Raw genomic sequence first — 25,191 nt, 5'->3', positions numbered from 1 at the left:
ATAATCTATTATCTGTATACTTCAGAAGGGAAAAGTTTATGAAAATTTCTGTGAACTGGTAATTATTCTATATATTCAAGGCCATTTTAAACCAATCAGAATACTCTAGAAAATAGTATAACTATTTTGTCTTAATTTTCTTCACACTTCTGGCAACTAGAACAATGCTTTGCACAGAGTAGGTACCTAAAAACGTGTTAGTTGAATTAATGGTTCACCAGGATATCTCTTAATCTAAACAGACTGGTTTAAGTAGGGAAATGTAATTTTACAATGGAAAGAACTAAGCTGGGATCAAAGAGAACTTGGTCCTAGTTTTGGCTCTGCCACTTACTGGGCATATCACCTAATCTCTGATGTTCAGCTTCCTCCTTTGTAAAAATCAAGGCAATATCAGACTGCTGTTAGGACTGTATGAGCTGAAGGGCTCTTTAAATTGTAAAGTGGTGTACAAATAAGAGGGTATACTATTACTACTAGATAGAACTGTTCAGTTTCCACATCTCCAAGGTATGAAAAGGTTCAACTTTTAATTCTATACCTGTGGACAGTAAATGTCTCAACTACAGTTTCTTCCTTGTAAGAAAACAAAAACAAAAACCAAAACCGACCTGCCACCAGGCTCAGTTCTACTGCTAGACGTACTCATACAGATGCAGGGTGGTGATTCTATTTTTCAAATCTTAGACAAGAAAACACTCAGGACAAGTTAAAAGAGGAATGAGATAAACTGAACATTGTTATCGGCACACACGAGCTGTGTCTGTGTGGCCAAGGGAGAGTCAAGACCAGTCTCTGTAAGGTTAACTCCTGGAATTTAATCTGATGTTTAGCCAGTCTCACTTCTTTTCCTATCCTACTATCCTTTCCCTACCCCAGTGAAAATCTGGGACCAGAGAACTCGCCAATGCTGGAAATGACAAAATACTCCTTACTATACAATGAAACCCTCTCCATCAGGCCAAAGAGATCACCTTCAGTTGATCTTATACAGGTCAGTTTGATACTTGTAAGATTTATGATCACAAATGAACTACACTGAAATCACATAAACTTAGCAGTTATGAGTTTTCTCATCTATTGTCTAATATGGCCCTTATAGTTAGGAGGGGATTATATTAGAGGGAAGATTTAAAAAGGACTAAATGGTGATAGAAATACATTTTTTAACCTTATGGTGAGGTTAAGCCAGGTACTGCTTTTAACTGCATGTGATTAAAATCGACAGATGTAAAAAATGCAAATTATTTTTCAGTGAGCATTTCCAGAATATTTATCAAAAGAGAATAATCCTGAAAAGCTATAACATAAATGCAAAAAGAAAAAAAAGAGGAAACACTTAGACTTACCTATTACTGATTCAACTGTATTACTCGGAGGGTAGAACGGGAGAGCTTTGGCATTGATAGCTGATAGAGTTGTAGGGGATGAACTACCTGATCCAATACTGGAAGCCAGACTAGAAGTTATACTGGAGGTTATACTTGAAGCAAGTGGGTTAACCACTGCAAACACACTGAGGTGGTTCTGTTTAAAAATATATAAATAAAATAAGCAAATGTATTTTTGACAGAAAAATATTAAAGTGACATTAAATACAATTAATTGGGAGAGGATGTGGGATAATTATGCAAATTTTGGATGTATTATGGATTTCATGTGTTTGTGTGTATTCTGTTCCAAACCAAAGGACCAAGAAAAGTTAACTTTTCCAATCGTTCCAAATTATATTTTTAAAAATTCCAATTAAATTATGACAAATATGACAACCAAAATCAGAAGCTACTTATTGCTAAAATGCATTACCAAATACATCCAGAAAGTGTGACCTTCCAGATTTGACAGACACAATCTGACTTTCCATAAAAAATTACTTTTAAGAAACAGGAACATGCCAGCATAAACAAACACAGTGGATTCAGCTGGTGAAGAAAGATGTGGCAGCCAGGTTGGGAAGATTGACTGAATAAGCTTTCAAGTATTTTCCTGTACACTTGTCTACATATATCTTAAGACACAAAAGATAATGCTCCCCATCATAGCTTCATCCCTTCCTGATCAAAAAAAAAAAAAAAGGAAAAAAATCCAAAGTTCTATCCAACCTCTTGGAAATTTGTGTTTGGATGGCTACTTCTGTTGTGTGTATATATGAGTGTATAGTAAATCATCTATAACTTCTGAGAATGATTATATTATTTTCCTCCTTTTCCCAAAGGGAATTAAGAAAAGTTCATTCTTCAACTACCTGAGGAAAGTGAAAATCTGGACAAATTCAATTATCTTTAATAAGTGAGAAAGGGCCAAGGCAAAACTTACTACCTAATAATGGGTATGTACCAGCACAATTTCAATGAAAAGAAAATGGGGATTAAAAAATGGAGCTTCTCTCACACATAGCTGAAAAGAGAAGGAAACTTTCAAAACCAAAAAAGTACTACTCTGGAAAGTAGTAATAGAAAATGTACGCCTATAAAAGAATTAGATTTTTACTAAGTCAGAAATAGTTCTCTATAAAGCAAAGAATATAGTTTCTGTCTCTAAAACAACATGTCTATCACCATATGGTTCCCTATCTATAAATATTTAAATAAAAATCACTTTCCCTGTGTCACTTTCAATTTATTCACTTGATCAAAATAGTTCTCTAAGGTAATAATTTTGTTGCTGATATCATTAACAGTCTATGAAAGGAAAAAACAAACACTAATTTTAAATAAACTATATATCCATGAAATCTAAAATAATTAGCTGAAGCTAATAAAAAAGTTATACCTAACATGGATGGGAAGGGTGAAATGAAAAGATTCCATCTAGGTAAATTAATAACATTTTCTAAAACTCAATACTGATCCCTTTCCTGTCCTTCCTTTCAGACCATGAGATATATAGGACTCAGGTGGAGAGTGGGAGAGAGATATTTCATCACTCTTCTCCTTGCCTCCAATACCCACGTCCCATGAAAATCCATGGCATGTGTTAAAAAGACAGTTATAACATATTCTAGTCCTGACACTATAGCTTACATATCAATTCTTCAACTTGTTAACTCTGAACTGTGACAAGGGTATGTTTGTGTGTATGTGTGTGTGCATACAGGCATATGCAGGATAAATAATCCTATGTCATAATGTGAAATACCTACAACAGACATTATGTAAATGCTCAACAAATCAGAAAGTGTATGATTCCTCTTAGAATATTAAGAACCGCTCTAATACTATGACTAAGTTGTCTTCCCGAAATCTTACGCTCCAGAAAGAAATGCAAAAAACTGGGAGAGCTTTATTTACAGATATCACTACCCAGCACTTGCAAAACTCAGTTAAATGGCTAATGCTCAACAGTCATTTCCTGATTATTTATCATTCTGTTCCAAGAAGATGGCTAAGTGAAGGCTTCCACTTAAAAGCAGAGAGAGGCTATATAAATGAAAGCACCACCATTGTGAAGACTTCCTCACAAGGCCAAAAATACAAGGCTACTGGAGGCTTATAATCATTTTCTAAGTGCTAATAATTTAGGAAACAACTTTCTTGCCTTAAAAACACTATCTTTAACCATGGGCTTTACAACTAAGCAGAATATCTTCTTAATGCTCAAAGAATCCTATAATGTCAGATTTGTAAGAGGTCTTTGAGGTTATCTAGTTCAACCGTCTCATTTTACACGCATGCATACTATTTGTCTTTCAAAAGGAGAAAATATGCTTTTGACTGAGTCAGTGTTCCCTGATACTAGGCTGACTCCTGATTACTCAAAATGGTTAGATTTTGACTAAGGCTGATCCAAAGGTCTGAAGAGCTGGAAGTTCAGGGTCAATATACAGAGGAGACTTAAGGTATAAGTAGGAAGTACCTGCAGCCACTTCCCATGTTTGCTCTTGTGTCAGAGAGATTTCTGTAAGTTAGAACCTGCACATAATGCTAAATAATAAAAAAAAACCAAGTACTTAGTGCCTCGAAGAGGGCTTTTCACATTGCAGGTGTTCAATAAAAGTTTACTGAGCAAACTAAGGCAGGAGTAGAGGAAGGGGCATACCCCAACTGAAAATGAGGGGCGCAAGCTTAACCAAGAATTAAAATGAATAAATTGTAGAGAAGTGGTATGAATAGCTATGAATTAAAATGAATTATTACTTGCTTAGAAAGACTATGTAAGATAGAGTAGGACATGACCTTTCAGGAAATTGACCAATGGGCAGGTTGCCCAATTAGATACAATTCATTAGCTTTCCTTCAAAGGAGACTATCAACAAGTGTCTTAAACTCCACATTTTACAGCTCTAAGTTTCAAAAGGTATGTTTTCCTGGTCAACCAATATTTCTTATTCTCAGTAAGAGTTCAATTACCCATCTCATTTCTTGATGACTTCCTCAAGTTTACCATCAACCTCATTTAATTAATATAATGATACCAAATTCCCCTCCAAAGAATGGTCTATAAAGAAATTGTGGAATCCCTCTCGGTGAGGGAAAAAAAAAAAGACAAAACCCCAAGTAAGTTAGTAAATTGAGCCAATTTAGACTCACTAAGTCAACCATTACCTGGTCTAGTTCCATTAATAAAGACTATTTGATAGGGTAGAATTCAAGTGCATTTTCTTGCCCAAGCTATAGTCTTTCAAATCCCTCTAACATATTGCTCCTTATGCCTTCAACAGCAAACAATGATGCTTCCTCTCCAATCATAAATCATCTATTTCCTAATCCTGTTATATCTACATAGAAAATGTGGAAAGACTCTGATTGCATGGTATAGTGCCAGAGAGTTCACCTTCAAATATACAAGCATTACTGGGCAAGAGATGCCCCTCTCCAAGGCACTAAAGTGGTACCTTACCTTATAAGTAACCAACAGTATTCAAGTGCACGTCTTTGAAGATATATTTTACTATATCACTACTAATGAATTAAATATGGAGTCCGCCTATCTACTTCTACAAAATCTGGACAATCTCAGCAAATGACAAGTTATGGATGCTAACCTGCAAAGGAAACACAGGTCTAATACCCTAAGACATGTGTAATATCAGGAGATTTATGTTTGTGCCTGTTTTGTTTAATAGAAAAATTGTTCAATTCTTCTTAACCGATGGGTTTCTTCACAACTAATAAGAGGGGAGACTGACTTTATTCTAAGAATACGGTGGGAATCCTGGAAAAATTTGTGATAATTCAACAAAGGTACAAAAACTTTGAAGAATAAATGTTCTAATTTCTTCTCAAAAGGTGACCACAGCAATAATTCAGTAGCACTGCCTGAGTGTGCTAAGACTACTTCTCTCATTGAAGAATTAATGTAATCCATCTAGTATTGTCTCAAACTAGAAAGGAGCCTCCTTTCAGCTATAAAGAAGAAAAGAGTTAAGAACTAACCTGAAAGCAGCCCCAAACAATACCTTACTTCTTTTTTCACTTAAACAAGCTCACCAATTTTAAAAGGTATCGAATGCTCATTACAAGTTCAAAGGTGGAAATACAAGGATGAATGAAAAGTAATCTTAAATTTGGGCAACAGTGCAGTGAATGTCTATCTTTTTGTCCCAATGCAGTCACACAACCAAACTTCAACTATGGAGAAGTACAGAGGAACCATCATATTAATTATTAACAGAATTATTGTTTATTATCATGATTGGGGTTTGATCATTCAGAGCCCTGTCTTTTGCAGTCCCAGCTGTAACAAATGTAACTGAAACTAGCTTGCCCTAGAATGAAAACAAAGTCACTCTGGAGGAAGCCATTGAGAAAACCCTAGCCTACAACATAACAATGATAAAATGAAGCAATTATTACCCACTAAAGGGTCAGCTATAAAAGAAAGGCTATTTCATCCAAGAAGCCCCAATCTTTCTTTTGGTAACAGGTAAACAAACTATCTAATGACCTTAGAAGCAGAAGGGTCTGAAGAGAAGTTCCTAGGCCTCCTCTAAAACAAAGCCATCTGGCTGAGGCTTCCAGAAAGCAGAAATTTTAAAGTGAACCAATATGCCCTTGGTGACATCACCATATTGTGATAATACCCAGGATCTCAGATAGAAGCCTATATGAGAATCCATTATCACATTTTCAGGACAGAAAAAAGATGATAGAAAAAATGAGCTGAAAGTCTCTAATAGCTGGACTAAAATGAGGCCAATCAAACCATCAAAAACTATTCAGCAAGTCTTTCTGTCTCTGCCATCCAGAAATTTAGTGTTCTTTAATGTTCCCTGTGCTTCTTCCCTTAGGAGAGGAATGGAGAACCTCTGATTCACAGGTTCGATCCAGTCTTCAGTTCAGTCTCATCCAGTCCAAGGGTGTGCTGTTACTTGGGCCACTGTAACTGTGGTCCAGGAAATAAATTTCCTCATGTCCTACTATGACTAGCCCATTCAAAACAGTGCTCCTAAACATCTAAGGATAATTACCAGCTGCAGAGTTGTAAAGAGGGGCTAATCCTCTAACTGACACTCCAAAATACAATAACTAGGCAATAATTCTCATAATCATCAACCTACATGAAAAGCAAGATGTGACAAAATTAATTTAACCACTTTAGAACTTCTCTCTACTTCTGTGTATCTCCTCCTTCTATATATTTTTTCACTCTCCCCCCTTTTTCCTTCCTCGAGCTCTATCAATCAGATATATGTAGACCTGACAAATATTAAAATATGTTGTATTTAAGCCATTATTCCTTGTTCTTAATTTTAAAAACTGAATTTTAATGTTTTATATATCTCTCTTTAGAAAAAAAAAAAAAGCCCACTCCTATATAACAGACCTGATTTGTAGTTTAGTTTTCTTCTCTTACATCCCCTTTGCTGATTTTTTTCTGAGTCAGTGTCCCTGAACAGAAAAAATTTCGCGACATCTGTTTAAAGGAAAAGTTCTAAGCGGCTATCCTCATAGGTTTGATGACAGGAAGAATGAGGAGCAAGGTAGGGAGAGAAGAACCTGAGGCATCTATTATGAGCTACACCTGAGTCTCCATAGCTGACTGGTTGAGTTGGTTTTCTTTTGGCTTTTTCCATAACAAAGAATAATAAAATCATTAACTGACCTCTTTAGCCAAGAGGCAGAAAATATATTGCTTCTAAATGCCAATATCCCTGACAGGTATCAGTTCTACAAGAACCTACTACAGAAACCCTAAAGTATACACGTTTCTTTATACTTACTAAGAAAAAGAGGTTCACTAAGACACTAGAAACTAATGACAAATATGACAAAGGGTGTTTATGGAACTTAGAAAAATTCTGAAAAAAATCCACTTGTGATTTATATTTTGTCCCATTGACTTGAGAGAGGGAAATAAGTTAAGAGAGTTTGCACACTGCCGAAGTAGTCAGAGATAAAGAATACAATGTGCAATCATTTGAGACTGGCTAGGAAAGTTGACAGATTTCTATAGAATGTTTCATTTCATAAGAGATGTTTTTCTTTGTGTTTAAAGCCTGTTTTTACTATTTCCAAAGTATAAACCTCATCAAAACATGAAAACCCTACTTAACACCAAAAAGTCTCTTATAGGAAGCCTACAACAACAAAAGCACTACACAAAACAAACTGATAGAGGGTTTACAAAGTTGCAGGATGAATAATAAAGGAAAATCTAGAGCATCTTCAATACTTTTAGGAAAATAAAAGTAGCTTACTTTACTCACAAAGATAACAAATTTAAAATACTGGTCTCATTGACTGTACCTGTTTATTGTCTTGTTCACTTATTTTCTGGTTATTTTCAGTAGGCAAATTTCTCTGTTTCGCCTGAAACACAGAAATACTTAAGTTGTAAAAGAGAATTAATGATATTGACTTCAAGTATACTTATAATAACTCCTGACCCAAGTTGAGTTTTGAATGTACAAAATAATAATAAACAGCTAAGCCAGGAAAATTATTTAGGTCTATACATCAGTCTTCTTAAATTCAAATATTTCCACTTCACTGTCACATGGATATATACCACAATACTCCCACAGAATGATGCTGGATAGTTAAGTTAGAGAGATAACTAGGAGAGAAAGAATGAACAACCTGTATCTGTGAAATTCCGTGAAAACAATTTCAAAAGAATCAAAATTTAGGAAGATAGTATGGGAGGTGTTCTAAAAGACATACTAGTTAGCAATTACTCCAAGTAGAGATCTAGCCACCATCTTGCTCCTCCTATGAAGGAAAATATCAATATAGGAACTATAGAGTCTACAGAAATATAGTACTCATGCATATAATTATATGCCTAGAACCAACTGTTTTGCCATAAAAATGAACATTTAAGTGGAACAGTACTTTACGGAGAATTCTGCCATCCTACTTTTATCTTTTATCTGGTCTGGTATGCCTGAAGAAGACCTATATTCTCCTTCTTCCCTGCCCCCAAGAAAAAACCATGAAAAGTAATTGATACAGCCATATCATTAAATTTTGTGTTGTGTTTTGGTTTGCTTCTAGTGTCTCTGCCTGTTAACTAACGTTACTTTTGTGCATCCCTCCCCCCGTTTGCTTCTTCCTTTCCTAGTTTTGTAAAATGGATGTATGCAAAGGTGTACGTTCCTTGTGTGCCTCTATCCACTCAGGATAGTGGTAGAGTAGGTGGAAAAGTGAACTGGGCTTGGTGAGACCTTTGGTCTTTCTGTACAGCTGGATTTATAAACTGACTTGAAAAAAAATAAGCAGATTCAGATCATGCTAGTTCTTATTACTAAAACAAGATCTACATCCTCTCCAAGCACACAATAGTGTATTCACTGGAAGATGTTTCAATAGCCATAGTAACAATTTTGTTAACATGATCATTCATTCCCTTCAGCAACATGGAGAAAACATCCTGATTTCTTTTTTTTAATCTATTTCTGCATCAACCTTTCACGAGTACTGCGTATAGAGTGATAAAGTCATTCCACTTAAGCTTCTTGCATTTATTCACTCATTATGAAATGCTTACAATCTATAAGGCAGTACATGAGAGGTGGCAGAGAAGGGTAACTAAGTGCTGGACTTGGAATGAATCAGGCCTCAGTACTGGAAGGGACTACATAGTGCAGGTGGAGTCATGGGATATGAGTATAGCTTCCTGCCCTGACACTAACTACCTTATGTGACCTGAGCAAGTCACTTTACTTCTAGGGTCTAAGTTTCCTTTTATGTAAAATGAGGAAGTTGACCTAGATGACCTCTCAAATCCCTTTCAGCTCCAAATCAATGATTCTTTCAATCCCACTGCTAATATTTAATAGCTGTGTAATCCTTGGAATGTCACAAAATGTCTCAAGGCCTCTGTTTCATCATCTATAAAATGGAGATAACACCTTTAGTATCTATCTATACAAATGTCAAATATATATGGCAAGTGAAAGTTATTTTTCCCTTGCCTAATAGTTACTTATGTACTTTTCCTTCTTCTCATAAAACTACTAGTTCCTCAAGGGCAGAGTCTGTGAAATATTTATCTTTGTACCGCCAATACCTAGAATTGTAACTTATACATAGTAAATAAATAGTGACTGAACTGATTTGAAAGCACCACACTAAACACCGAAGGACACGGACACACATGGACACACACACACACAGACAGACACGCAGACACACACATACATCATGTTCATGTAGGGCATATAGTGGGGAAAAAAAAAATGTGTCGGTAGAGAGGATGGGGTTTCCAAAGATTCACGAATTTGTGCAGTTGTACTTGTGCAATAGTCAGAAATAAAGTCCAATAGTGCCACTGACCCCTAGTATTCAGTTTTAAATAAAGATGGTGACCAATTTGAACAGTCAAAAGTTCTTCATCAAATCTATTAATCTGACTCTCCCATCATATGCCAAATTATGAACTAATTAATTATTCTTTTTTTATAATGATTATTCTAAGTGACTAAGAATAGCTAAGAGTATTCTAAATTATGCTCTTTCCACACATGTTCCTAAAATCTCCTAGCTAAAGAAAAAGGAGAGGTCATCTTTGTAACTGATAGCAAACTATATGCTTTAATTTCTCTTCTGTGGGAAAAGTCGATATTCACCGAGCAGAAGACAAAACAAGGGACAGTGAGGGGTCATCGTGAAGTTCTATTCCCTTAAATCTTATTATTACATGGCAAAACTGTTAGTTCTTTAAAAACTGAATTAAATTTTATGGAAATTCTGAAACTCCAGTTTTCACTGGAGTATTCTTGAGTAGCAAAGGTTTTCAAGAATGTAAGAAAAACAATTTTAGCTACAACTTTTTCCAAGATGGCAAGTAGAACTCATCTCAAAATGACTGGGAATGGATGTTACTTAGAACATCATTCTTATAGTAAGTAGCTATTACAAATTCACTTCTACTATCCTCTAAAAATGACCTCAAAAATGATATAAAATTCTATCATCAAAATGATGTTTTAGCTACATTAAACCAAAATATTTCTTCAGGCACTACCTAAAAAGACCTTTATTCTTATTTTCACAGCTTTTAATATCATGACTATTGGCCATATCTTTTATTATTAGCACACTGGATTTAAATTTCTTAACTCCACCTAAGGTAAGGCTAACTAGCTAGCAATAGTAACTAATTAGTACTATACCTATTTCCTCACCCAATCTCTCCAACTTTGGAGAATTGAGAAAGTAGGAAAATACATTTAACCTTGCTGAAGAATGGGCTAGGATAGAACTTCCAAGTTACTTCCAGTCATAAAAAGTAATACTTTAAAATCTTCAATGGACTTTTAGTTAGGTACACTTAATAACCTTTTGCAATCATTTGAAAGGTAGTTCTATCTTCTATGATTGAAAAAGATCATTAACATTTGCCCTAAATCACAAATAGTAAATAAACTAATCTGAAATAAGCTATAAAAATACTCATACTTTTAAGTGTTCAGTGAAGCAGCTCTGCATTGGATTTATACTTAAAGTTTACAGTTGTGTTACTGTTTAGGTGAGACAATTGTACGTCTTTAATTAACATTAGTTCTATGACAACAGTCTTACACTGTTTCTAACAAGCATCACCACTGCATACACTGTGACATTCAGGTATCTCAAAAATCATTACTCAGTGGATATTATGTCTACTGCTTTTCTCTCCTCCTTTTAAATAGGAAAAAAATAGGAATTCAGGTATGAAACTTTCCATATAACAGAATATCTCCTCTCCTCTCTTCCCAAAAAAAAAAAAGGTCAACTAAAATTTACTACCTTTCATGTCACAGGCAATATTTTCCAAAGCTAAATAATACATGTACTGTGGTAACATGAGTAAACTTTTGTTTTTATTATATGTGTAGCCTTAACTATTTTTCAAGACTTTGTACATTTTTTCCTTAATAGTAGTACTATAGGAAAATATGAATTGTACATTTTGCAGGAGAATGCAGATATAGAGTAGAATCTTAAATATCTGGACCCTGCTACCTAGATAGATCTCTAAATGACTGAGACCATTCTGAGGATTGGAAGAAAAGCCAACAGAAGGGTTGAGAGTAAATACTTATCATACAGAGATAATACAAAGATGGAAATGTGCAATAAAACCAAGAGTCTTAGTATGGGGGTTCCTGACTGAAAGTTCATAAACTTTTTCTTTCTTTCTTAAAAAAATATTTTGATAACTGTATTTTAATATAACTGGTTTTCTTTGTAACCTTCTGCATTTTATTTTATACACCCGAGAACATTATTCTGAGAGGGGGTTTAGAGGCCTCATCAGACTGCCAAAGGGATCCATAACATAAAAAATCAAGAACCTCAGGATATTATAACAAATCCCTTGCTCAGTAACATAAAATAGACCTTGGAAATAACTAGAGTAACTTCTATGAAGAACAGCATGCAATGCTAGTGTCTTTCAGGGACCCAATTATAGAGGACCACAACTCAAAACTATACAAAGACAAAGGTTATGTGACCCAAGGTCAAATGCTCATCTATACCATTATCTTTTCAAGTTTATCACTGATATAAATGAGTTTACTGTACTAATCTGAAGGACATTTCAGTATTTATATATGAAACTGTTTCTAAAAGCAAATTTCAATTTTTATTTTGAAAAGTTGTATAGGGTCCCAAGGCTAAGCTTTTTTAACACCACCACCAAGACTTACTTGAACACCAACAGACTGAAATCAAGTTTGATTACTTTGCAAGTTATCAAATGGAAGCCATTATTATAAGTAAAAAATAAAAAGTAGCAAACATGTCTTCTTCACTTATTGTCAATGTTCTTTTTATTGACATACCTGATCCTCTCGTTCAAAACCTGGTGCTTTTGGATAGCTAGAAGTTGGTGAAGAAACGCCTGATGTGGTAGATTCTGAACATAAACCACCATTTGCTAATGATCTTTGCCTACAAAGGGGTCCAATAGGAGACAAGGAACTACTGCTACCAGAGCTTGATGTTACTGTTGGACTATTGGAACAGGAGATCTAAGGAAGAATACAAAAAACACATAATGTATCTGCCCAGGCCTTCCCCACTCAACTAATGTTCTGTAAAACATGGCGCTCATTGTAAATTGAAAGAAAAAATGTCATGCACAGGTTAGGTTTTATATGTACAAGACATGAACTCAAGAGGCAAGGTTTTCACAACATACAAAAAAGTGCCTTACAAATGGGGCCAAACTGTTTTCTACTAACATAATTTAATTTTCTTATGCAATTAATATCTGTTCAGTTTTTCTGTCTGGTTATAGATGAGAATAATAACCCAAATTAATTACTTTTTGGGGGGTTTTTGTCAATATTTTCATCACTTAAGAAGACTAGTTACAAGAAAAAACCATTCAAATTTTCATCTCAAAACTCTACATACTGCTCTTCCCTTAACCCTCCTCAGAATAATGTAATACCTTGTGCTTTATGTGTAATATGGCAGAACAAGGAACATAACTGCTATTCTAAAAGATCATGTTCTCTATAAAAATATTTCTCAAAAATGTATGCCTGAAATACTGTAATCCCAACTAAAGAGCACATACGTTTAAAAAGTGTGGAAGTTAATTATTTCTAATAATCATGGGCCATATATATTCCATTTTTTAAAAAAAGAAACTAATTACTTAGGCATTTTGGAGGACTATTCAAAACACTTAATATTGAATGGATAACTTCTGTTTTTAAAATTGTCTTGAGTTGTAAGAAGTCTCAGCTCTGCTAGCTGGGAGATAAGAAAAAAATAGGAGAGAGAGAAAATGAACAGGCTACATTTATATTTTCAATGCAATTTTTAAAATGGGATATTTAAAGGATAAAATAAAACTTAAGACCCTTAAATACTACAAATATAGGGTTATAACACCCTAGCATCATCAGAACAGTAACACAACTCTAAATCAAATAGAAATTTAGCATTCTAAGCATAAAGATAATTTTTTCTGTAACTTAAGACTTCAAAACTAAGTTTTCATTACCCTTTTAGACCCTACAAGATCTGCCTCATATAAAAATTGCAAGATCTTTTCAATAAGAAATCATGGCAACTAATCGCATTGTGTTTTTTGGTAGTTACTAGAATAACAGATCATGAGAATGCCAAAGGTATAGTATATCTGTAGTGTGCATTACTGAAAACTGAAATCTCTCATGAACTCTTGTGGGCTGGCTGAATTTATAAGAAGTAGAAAAACTAGATCTAGTTAGCGGATCCTTGTCAACTTGTGGGGACTATATACTTCAGCCTGTCCTATTCAACATTTTTATTAACTATATGCATGAAGACACAAAGGGTATGCCAGTGAAACAAAGCTGAGAGGGACAACTAATAGGACAGGTGACGGAATCAAGATTAATAATTAGTGCAGTAGGTTAAAAAGATGGGCTAAAAACAGTAACATGAAATTCTCGAAGGGGCAAGTGGTAAAGTTCTAAAATCAGGTTCCAAAAAAATCAATTACATAAGTACAATTATGTACTATGCTAATAGTAATTAAGGCAGAAATGTTACTGAAGAGATTCTGGTACTGGGTAGAAGGAAAATTAGAATAGATTCCTTCACTCTCTTTTCTAACTGTAAGATCTATGTTTCCAACTAGTAGAGCTAAAATTAAAGCAGTAAAATAAATGTGGATAAAATATTGATTAATGAGGATACAAAGAGAAATGGATTCTAGTTTACCAAATTTTCTGGTTAAAAGAGTCAAGCAGAGGACACTTTTGTTTCAAATCACTCATTTTAAAAAGATTTTTCAATCCTAATAGTGTATCTTACTGCCTTAGTTATTGCCACAGTATACTAAATCCAACTGAATCTTCCTTTGATGGCAAATGACTTTACAATGTCTAAGGACTGGAAATGAGAAAAGCATGAAAGTGATACACAAATTTAGTGTACTGAATTTCCAAATGACTTAATAAATTTAGCAAGCATTTATTAAGGGTTTGCTATACATCATAATACTGTAATAGGCATTGAATCTTTAAGACAGTAAGTTAAAATTTCAGGTGAGCTAGAAAATCATGAATATACAGAAGAACATGTAGAAATACAGAAAATAGTGAAAATGCTCAGCAAAGAATAACTAAAATATAATATATTCATTACAATATAAAAAGAAAAATATATAAACAAATATAAAAGTGAATGGACAAACAAACTAGAAGGGGGAAAAGAGGAAGCAATTGAAAAGTTATTATAAATATTTTTGCCCCCTGCAATTCTTTTTAAAAATTTAAACAATTCTGAAGACATTAGATTGGTCTTGCTTCTGATGTTTATAAATAATTTGTAAAAATAAATTAATAACAAAAATGAAATATTATGATTACAACTCTCAATATCCACTGTAACACTGCATATATAGGAGGTTAGACCGGTCTAGAAAGAACTGTATTGACTACAGATTAGATATTGATTTTTAAGATAAACAAATTATCATGTGCCACTTTTGCTTTTCATAAAGGACAGAAAAAATTAATTGGAGGTTTTGACTAACTGAACTTCAGCTAATCAAAGAAAGCAATGATAGATTTTACTCATCTTAAAGCAACTTCACCCTCACTTAAGAAAAAGCATTTAAAGTGTAGGAAAATAAACCAGGACTGTTTATACCTTCTTTTATATAGCAACTATAAAATATTATTAACTTTTGAATTTTAATATCTTTTTGGACTACTCACATAGCATAGTCAAGTTTAATTATGCTGTTAAAGAGAGTCGCTAATACCCTGCTTCTTTTCTTATAAAGACAGACCATCAAATCCATTTCAAGTGTTATCTACTATACAGCTGAACTGAAGAGGATAAAATGCAAGGGGTATGTTTTTAATCAATTTTTTTTTATTAATTTGGAAGAGACTACTTTTAAGTTGAAAAGAAACTAGTATTTATATCAACAAGTGGCATGACTATGATTACTTCTTCAAATTACTTTCAGTTATCAATAGTGTTAAGAAAATCCATTCCAATTTTAATTTTAATTTATTTTCCCCTCCGAAAATTTAAGTTATGATCAAAAGGATTCAATGTCATCCCAGTACCTTGGCATATATCAAGCACTTAATAAGTATTTGTTGAATTTAATTTATTGAGCTAATTCATGAATTAACTAGCCAACAACCTTTTCTTGCTGAAATATTGTGCAATCTTGCATATCTGAACCTTGCCACCTAAGGATCTCAAAATGACTGGGACTATTATGAAGACTGGAAGGAAAGACAATAGATGGGTAACTGAGCTGACATAGAGGCAAAGATGGCATGGGTAAGATACATATTGACATGATGAGCTTTGAATTAGGAGAGTGAGGGGAAGTCCCAGAACTTTCAGCCAAAGTAGGAGCGAAGGCAGAAGCTAAAAGAGAAACCTAAAGAATTTCAATCTATCCAGATACCACCCAAATCCAAATGATCTGCATATTACTGCAGGTTCTCCTTTACTATATATCAGCTGATGTTCACTTTGTAGATGATTATTACAGCTACTTTAAAAGAATGACACATTGAAAGGGGATAACTATTTTGTTTGGGGTATGGATTTTTGCCCACTTTTTAAAGTCAACCTCCAACATACAAACAATTTAATTCATTATTAAAGCTGATTTTCACAAATGAAATTTGTGTTAACTAGACCTAAATAAGTAAAATCAAAATTAAATGAATACAGAAAAGCACCATGCACAAACTTTTCTTATACCCTCCTCTCACTCCGCCGCACCAAATATAGATAGCAAATATCATCTGTCATCCTTGAAAACATTTAGGAGCTAGGTAAGGTACATAGAAACACCTGAGAATACCTGAAGAACAAGATACCTGCTGTTTCAATTCTGCCTGCATGCACTGAAAACAGGGGCTCTGAATTTTTAGTCACTGAGGATAGGATGTGACCATCATCATCCTCCACTCCATAGCTGAAATGATTGATAGACTGTTCTGTTCATACATATTATACATGTATCTGTATATACATATGTATGTATTTCTATCACATTTCATTTGTTAACCAAACTTAGCCCTCTCAGCTCATATATATTTGTGAGTATGTATGCATAAGAACACAAAACAGTTACCTCTGACAATCAGTATATATACATGTATCTTTCCTATAAGCAGTATGTAATGATCATGTATGAATTGGGCACCAGCTGATTTACAAAGCAGAGCCTAGAAAATGTGTGTGTGTGTGTGTGTGTGTGTGTGTGTGTGTGAGAGAGAGAGAGAGAGAGAGAGAGACAGAGAAAGAGAAAGAGGTGAGCAGACTAAGTTTGGCTAATAATGATAATTAGAAAATAGAACAATTAAGATTGAGTAGGCTCAGTAGGTTGAGGAGGATATTAGAGGCTGAAAAAACTATTCCTTTATCATATACCAACAAGAAGTTCTGCCTAAGACTTCTTCCCTCTTCTGATAACCAGGACCACAGGTGTGAGAGGGTAGGATGCAGGTTAGAGACAATCCAGTTGCAACAATTCTTCCACTCCCTGGTTCCTTATGACCACTTAAGAGGGAAGCGCGAGGAGACTTCCAAGCACCTGTTTTTTGAGGCTGCCAAACTGCTAGGTCCAAGACCAAATACATGTATATAAACTGGGATGATACGAAAGAAGAATGTTTTGTACCAGGAAGATATGTTCCTGGGGTCATACCAAGCTATGCACATAGCATATACATACATGTATGTTTGTATGTATGCAAGCACACCCATGTCATGTATATGTGTAGACAAATATATGTTCTTCTCTACTTTTCACATATTAAAATAAAAGATCAAATCAGTTGAAATTCTACTAGTTGCAGAAAATACATTTACAGGTACTTACATTTCCAGGCTGCCCATTATTACTTGTAATGTTGTTTGTGGCATTTGGATCATGGCAGTTCCAGTCATTTGTGATTCCTATACTCTCTGCTGAGAACATGTGAGCACCAGGCTTTGACTGACCACTGTTTTGTATCATAACTACATTCATGGTATCCTCTGTTGAAGGAAATTCCAATAAATCAGGGAGTAAGATAGTACGTCTCACCATTTAAACAACATTTTTCTAAACAATGCCACAGACAGGGAACAAAAATATCTAGCATAGATAAATAACTTCTTTAAGAATATTTTTTATCTTTTTTCTTATTAAAAAAGGTAACAAAAATATTTAAGAACCAGAATCCATGATTTCTGTAGATTCACAGTCTTTAATTACAACATACAATATATCTAAAAATATAAGCATACTTTCTGCTAAGATGAAAACAGGCCAATGTTGGGTCTGATTCTGAAATTTCAAAATTATAGCTCCTCTAAAACTAGGACTAAAAAGAAAAGAAAACTCCTACCACCACAATGGCCATGCTAACATTCATGTTAGCATTGATCTATGGAACTAATATATTTTCAATGATAGCATAGTCTAATAAACTCATCTGTTTTCAATAGCAACATCTGAGGGAAAAAAAGTCTATTCATTATTTCCATATAATGCAGATGGCCAAGTGCTAGCATCAATGTGTGTGCATCACATATTAAAATAATGTATAATTATTTATGTTTTCTACTTATTTGGGTAATTAGGATGATTTAAAGTCTTACATAATTAAGCTAAGAGGAAGCTAATTATAACATTTGCCAAAAGCATGCTGGCAGCACATGGTAGTAGAGCACACATGCCTGAAATCCCTGCTTCTGAGGCAGGTTATCTTGAGATGGAGAGTTCCATGCTGCAGCAAGGTTAATGCCAACCAGTTATCTGCACTAAGTTCAGCACCAATATACTGAATCCACAGTAGTAAAGAGCCACCAATCTGCCTAAGCCAAGGGTGAACTAGCCCAAGTGCCATGCTGATTAGTATTGGGATAGTGCCCACAAGTGGTTGCTGCACTTCCAGCCTGAGTGAGATAAGGAGACTCAATCTCAAAAAAAAAAAAAAAAAAAAAAGAAAGAAAAGAAAAAACCCCAATGATAATAATAACAATAATTTTAAAAAACAAACAAACAGAAGCATTCTGGCTTACTATGGTTTCATGATGATAACACCATCATAATTTAGCAGCTGCAGCAAACAAAATGAGATTTTCTAAGTTACAAATTTATTATTTGGCAAGCTCTAGCCTACAGTTATATTGATCTTTTACTGAACTAATATTACTACTGAAATATCTGAATTATAAGGAATAAGAAATTCTTTACTCCCAAATGAAAAAATCCCTCAAACTTAAATTCAGTAGTTTTTCTGTTATTTATTGATTTTTGTGGACTCTGGTATCAAATGTAGCATTATTAAAAAGTTTTCTTTTTTGAGAATGCAAATGTTTATTAGACTGCCATTAAGTCCTCCCCATAAAAAGGTGAATCAAAAGTTGTCTTCACTCTCTAGCTTAGTCAGAGTCAACCTGCAGTTTTAAGAAATCTCTTTATTGGCTTAAGGAGTCCTTTTTATTTTATTATCTGCAAAGGGCAAAAAGATGGTTATAGAGTAAATCATCCAGGCAGCACACAATGGTCACCACACAAAAGATACAAAGTGAAGACTATCCAGAAACCCAGCCCTATATCCAAGGGAGTAGGAGATAGCACAGTAGGAATGAGGGTAGATGATGGATGAAAGGGGCCCACCCAGACCAAAGAGGCTCAGATTAGTCCTGGGAGTGATCTGGAGGATTTCCAAGTAGCTGTGTGTGTCAGAGAGTTCATTTTCATACTGCTGTGGGAACTATACTTAACTCTAAAGATTATCCTAGAACTGATCCATTATTTGAGTGTAGAATATAGAGAAGATAACCAACTTGAATCACATATATGTGACAAAGTTGGGCCACAGCTTCTCTCTCCTAAGACCAGCATGTGACTGATGGAATGAACCAAGTTATTTGACTGAATCTTAACAATCTTATTGTTTTTCCTCAGAATGACTATAGATACATTTTCAACAACCTTCTTTGCTATGGCTCTCATGGGATGTACTTTATAGAAAATAAATGGCAGGGGCAGCTAAGTGGCACAGTGGATAGATCACTGGCCCTGGATTCAGGAGGACCTGAGTTCAAATCCGGCCTCAGACACATAACACTTACTAGCTGTGTGACCCTGGGCAAGTCACTTAACCCCATTGCCTAGCCAAAAAAAAAAAAAACGGCAAAGAGAACTTTCTCAAAATGGTTTGGAACTAAGAAAATAAAAGTTATATATAGTTAATTTTAAAATACTAGCTTATGATTTTATGAGTATAGGGCACTCTCTGATGAGAAAATTTCTTCCACCAATATAGATAAGGCACCTGTGCTCTACATCACAGTCTGACAGAGCTGTATTGGGCACTGAGAGATTAAGTGAGCTGCCTGGGGTCACACAACCAGTATGGGTAGAAACTGGCCTCTAACCCAGATCTTCTTTATGCCAAGGTCAGTTATCAGCTTTGCCAGGCTGCTCTTCAACTAACAGAGATAAGACATCTTTTAAAATCAAGGGAAAGTTATTTTGGAGAGGTATTATTCCTGCTATATTTGAAACCACTGGGCTAAAATTGCATAATCTTGATTAATATTAAAAATTCTAGTTTTTGCTTACTTACTTTCAACATGTGCAAAAGCACAAAATGGACCCCGAGGGCAGTACCCAGTTTGTCGCATATCATTGCACTTTGTAGATTTATAAATCTAGGGGAAAAAAATTGAATACATTTGATCAATTCACTAAATAAAGTACAGGATAACATTTCTTAGAAATAATTTTATGAAAAATAATCTTCAAATGTAATATAGTCTACATCAGGGGTGGGGAACCAGTAGCCTCAAGGCCACATATGGCCCTCTAGGTCCTCAAGTGTAGCCCTTTGACTGAATCCAACTTGGACTCAGTCAAAAGGATGCACACAAAGACCTAAAAGGCCACATATGGCCTTGAGGCTGCAGGTTCCCCACCCCTGGTCTATATTATGTTATTACTATGTTTCTGAAATTCTCTTCCTTATACTACCACAGTTTTATTTTCTTTTTTAAAAAACAATTTGAATTTTGCTGCCTTCAGCTTCTCCAACAAAATATGCAAATATCATCTGCTTAGTCAAATGTCTTCCATATATTTGCAACTCAAGAGCTATATCAAACTATTCTGCTTAGCAAGAATAATTATTCACTTAAATATTTTAGTCAGATTAATTAGTTTTAAGATAAAAATTGCTTATTAACATATCTGAAATATAGATAAGTCAAAGGAAAAGGTAACCATAATTCTAATAGCATATTATTTTTGGCTCAACAATCTACTCTTTTGTGAATTCCAGTGAATGATCCATAGCTTTTAAGCTATAATCCTTGGGCATTTTTTATAGCTATGTAAGATATAATGGTAAAACTCTCATCTGGTAAAAAGATTCCAACCATAAATTCTCTCTCATAATAAATATTAAATTATAATAATATGTAGCCTTTCTCACTGACAAATGAATGCTGCTACAGGTTATGCAGCAAACTGGACAAGCCAAGTTTCTCAATACCTGGTCAGATTTTAACATCCATTCCACCTTTAAATACTCTCTGTAGTATGGTTTCAAAAACTTACACCTTTAAAACTGCAAGTGGTCTTTGAGTTCATCTACTCCAACTCTTCCTCCTTTTACCAAGAGGAAACTGAGTCTTAGAGTTGTCAAGTAGATTGCCAAAGTCACACATATAGCAAGGGAAAAGGTGAAATGTCATAATTCCAGGCCATAATTCCAAATCCAGTATGCTTCTCATTGTACTTTTCCAACTTCTCAAGTACTTGTACAGTAAGTCTAACTTTTTTGGTTCTGTCTTATTCTGCCCATCATTAATTCATGGATCGAAGTCAGTCAATCAATGAACAATCCTTTATTTATCACTTACTACATGTTAAACATGGTAGTAGAGATACAAAGAAATCCTCATGCTCCATCTCCTCAAAATATATACCCCTAGCAAAAAACATAAAATCAAAGTAGAGAGCAAACAGCCTGTACTAGAGGATCAGAAGTCATAATTCTGTTAGCACCATTCACTGACTGACTTACTCCTTCCTGTTTTTGCTGGATTACATTCTATTCTCCAAAATTTATAATGCTCACTTTTTTCTCTCCTTACTAACTGAAACACTGGACTTCACCCTTTTTCTGATTGGAGGTGTGGCATCTATAAAACCTATCTTCCTTCACTAGGCTTCCAGTCCTGGCCTGCCTGTTGTCTTGTGCCATATGCAACACGATAGCAAGGAATTCCTCATCCATCAGTATAATTGTTTCATCTCTATCCCCAAGTACAGATAACTAGCACTGGGTCATTATTAAACAATGCTGAAATACAATTATTTTTGCTTATAGTGAAACAGGTATGATTTTCAATATCTTGCTGAATAGTCTCTGAAAGTTTGCTCTGGCTTCACCTTCCCTTCTTCATAGTCACAGGATCAAAAGTCTGGGCTGGAAGGGACCTTGGAGGCCATAACTGACCAGTGCAACCAGTATGTGGTCTTTCACTCTTGCCATTATGTTCTGTGACTCCTCATGCCTTGACAGATTCCAAACCTAGGTCAACCTCATCACTTGTCTTTTCTGTTCTAATTCTCATCTTAAGAATATTACTAAGAGTCAGACAACCATGCCAACTAGATTCACTACAAATTTGTTTTACCTAATCCGACTGTTAAATGGAAATCTTTTTATTCTTCCCTGACAACCACCTTCCTTAAACCTTCTAAACATTCTCTTCTTCAAACCTCTAATGCTAAATCTCTCTTTACACAAAGGACTTATCTTCTACTTTATTGAGAAAATCAAGGTCAAGTGCCATAAGCTCCTTCTCCCCTATACTACAGCTCAACACTATTCTACATTGTCCCTCATTTTTTTCTTCTTTGCATCAGTTTCCAAGGTAGAAAAGGCCTTCCTTCTTCCTTGCTAGGGTCAACCCAACTACTTGTTCCTTTAATCCAATCTCTTCTTATCTTTCCTCTAGGAGCTTGTGCCTTTAATCATCCCTTCTCTTGCTCATCCTCTAATATCTTCCCTGCTGTCTTCCTTCATTTGATCCTACTATCTCTTCAAGCCATCATCCTAAATTTCTTCTCATTTTTACAAAAGGGTAAAAAAAAATTCTACAAAGAACTTAATAAGCCTTTCCAAATTAAATCTATATATATTTTAAAAACTTGGTGACATCAATGCAAGAGTAGGTATTAAGAAAGGCAGTCAAAAAATTTAAGATTAAGGAACAAAAGAGGGCAAAGCCATATAGAATACACAGAAGTTTCACCTACACATCACGCATACTTTCTTCAAGAAGACAGCAGGAAGGCACTGGTCAAGGAGAATATAAAATACTATTACGAAAAAAATTGACTATATCTTAACAGATAGGAAACAACTAGTTTCCTACATAGGAGTCATTTCCAATTCACCTATCTTTGCATACTCAGATCATGTATTTGAGCCAACATCAAAATTTACACCAAACTAGAAAAAAGGACAAAAATGAGAAAATATGCCATGCAATTAAAATAGCTCCAACCTGACCTATTTTTAGTTAATTATTTCTAAGGCTGGGTCTCCCTAACTTATCCACACTGGAAATGAAGTGGCCACTTACAGGCATGGTCACACTCTGATCAGGACAAGAACCCCCTACTTTAGGGAGTTAATACCAAATTTAATATAGATACCTGATTGGCTTTAGCCTACTACAGCTCAGAACTCAGAGCTCAAGAGATCTGCCAGCTGAAGTCTCCCCTGTAGCAAAGAGTACAGACATGTGCCACCATGCCTGATCACCCTGACCTAATTAAAGAAGCTACTGACATGGGAAAAAAAGGGAAATGAATAAATGTGCAGACATCAATATGGAATATTCCTATGACTTCAGATGTAAAGCAATTATCACATCAAGGAAGTAAAAAAAACCCTAAAATTTTACCTAGAAATTCAACTCTTTGCCAGATATAAATGAAAACAAAGATCAATACTGAATTAGAACATAAAATCATTTGCAAAAAACTTACAAAGTAAGATGGTGGAAGATTATAAGCATTACGGGTTCATAAATCAGCAAAAGTAGCAGAGGCAAATTCATTTTTCCTCAAAACTTTAGTAAGAATTTTGAGGCAGCTAGGTGGCACAGCGGATAGAGCACTGGCCCTAGAGTCAGGAGGCCCCAAGTTCAAATCTGACCTCAGACACTTGACACCAGCTGTGTGACCCTAGGCAAGTCACTTAACCTCAACTGCCTCAAAAAAAAAAAAAAAAAAAAAAAACTTTAAGAGTTTTTAAAGAAAAACTGGAAGATACTACATCACATTACTTCTCCAATTTTTTAACATCAGATTGAAATAGCACAACTCTTACCTCAGGGTGAAATTGTTGTTCAGTACGAGAATGACAATACTGACAGTTATCCCCACTTTCACATTTTGAAGGTTCCCCCCATTCATCTCCATGTTTTACACTGGGGCATGGAGTGGACCTGGAAGGAGGAAAAAAAATTACTGAAAAACAAGAAAGGAAAATGTCACTCATTTATATAACTTGCTATATCAAAGTCTATAAATACACAGATACAGACATTTGGGGTCGTGACCCAACCATGTTATCAGCAGATTGACACTAGACTAACGGGGTACCACCAGATCAGTGGAATAAGCAAAGAGGAGTTAGCTTCAAGGATTCTTAGAACTTTTCATTACAAGTTCTTTTAAAATATAATTTCTCTCATTGAGGCGAAAAATAAAATTAAATGGTCAAATGTCAGTCTAACAAAACACAAATTTCTCATAAACTCAGTATATTCTAATCTGTATCTTTACTAAGCAATCAAATGGGAAGCATTTTCTAGGGTTGGTTAAAAACATCTTTAGGAGCCTGGAGTTGAAAGAAATGTCTATACTACCTCTCTAGACTTGTTACTGGTGAGTGATTGAATATTTCTTCAATTCTGAAATTCAAAAGATTTTTAGAGCTTAAATTTGAAGCTTTCAAGCCTACAATCTGAATTTTTTTTTTTTTAGTAAAACCAAAGTTTCTAGAAAGGAAAAAAATGCATATTTCTTTCTTGGCCTTCCTGCAACTTTAATATTCTTTGTCTGGATTTATTAAAAATTACCACCTTTGGGGAACAAGGATAAGTTCTTTCCAAAAGTTTTCTATACAAAAAATCAAATTTCTTTCCTTTGATTCAACAAAGTCAGTTTGTCTCAAGATATTCTCTAATGTCTAAAACTTCTGAATTGTTAATTTGAGCCTATCTGGTCTGTACTAATTCAAGCATATCACTTCAAGTCCTATATATTAAAAAAAGAAGAAATAAATATATTTTGTATATCTATATCTCTGTAACATAAAGGGGTTTCCTCTACAATATACAAGACAGAGTAGCAGGGAAATAAACTACAAATAATGAAAAAGGCTATACTTTATTCCTATCTAGAGCTCGGGAGGAGAAGCCAATTATCTTTTATTACTAGGCAACAACTCCAAGAGCAAAGACGGAAGAATGAAGTACTCAAGCAGAATAAAGCTCCTGCTATGTTTAAGAAAAAACTAAAGGAAGGTATGTCCTAAAGAGGCCAAGTTGAGTGGCTGATACAATTAATAAACGTAGGTCTTAAAAGAAGACAAACAATAAAAAGAAATAGCCAGGGTAAAGAGAAAGAGTATTTCAACTAATGAAGGGGAAAGGATATTTTGGAACTAGAAGAAAAGGAAAGATTAAAAAAGAAACACTTCAACCTTGTAAATCAATGCATTTCCAGGGGTATTCAATTTGGACAAAAGTTATAACA

General features: G+C 34.7%; 1 protein-coding gene across 7 annotated transcripts in view; it reads right to left on the bottom strand.

Moving 5' to 3' along the window:
• The window catches only part of UNKL (unk like zinc finger), a 118,581-nt gene that overhangs the window by 40,915 nt on the left and 52,475 nt on the right, over positions 1-25,191 (bottom strand). For 6 of the 7 annotated variants that reach the window (XR_003569158.1, XM_027863235.1, XM_027863237.1 and 3 more), the window contains 6 exons: positions 23,759-23,876; positions 19,979-20,063; positions 17,236-17,393; positions 12,215-12,403; positions 7,689-7,751; positions 1,350-1,527 (listed from right to left, as the gene is read on the bottom strand). Coding sequence is in view for 6 of the 7 variants with exons in the window: in XM_027863235.1 (XP_027719036.1) it covers positions 1,350-1,527; positions 7,689-7,751; positions 12,215-12,403; positions 17,236-17,393; positions 19,979-20,063; positions 23,759-23,876 (791 nt within the window). In the remaining variant the exon portion in view is untranslated. The remainder of the gene's footprint in view (positions 1-1,349; positions 1,528-7,688; positions 7,752-12,214; positions 12,404-17,235; positions 17,394-19,978; positions 20,064-23,758; positions 23,877-25,191) is intronic. The other variant, XM_027863239.1, reaches the window with a different exon arrangement.

This window comes from Vombatus ursinus, unplaced genomic scaffold, assembly GCF_900497805.2.
Source record: "Vombatus ursinus unplaced genomic scaffold, bare-nosed wombat genome assembly UNPS02014770.1, whole genome shotgun sequence".
Lineage (NCBI taxonomy): Eukaryota > Metazoa > Chordata > Mammalia > Diprotodontia > Vombatidae > Vombatus > Vombatus ursinus.
Note: the sequence above shows the minus strand (reverse complement) of the source record. Positions and strands in the feature narration are given on the sequence as shown.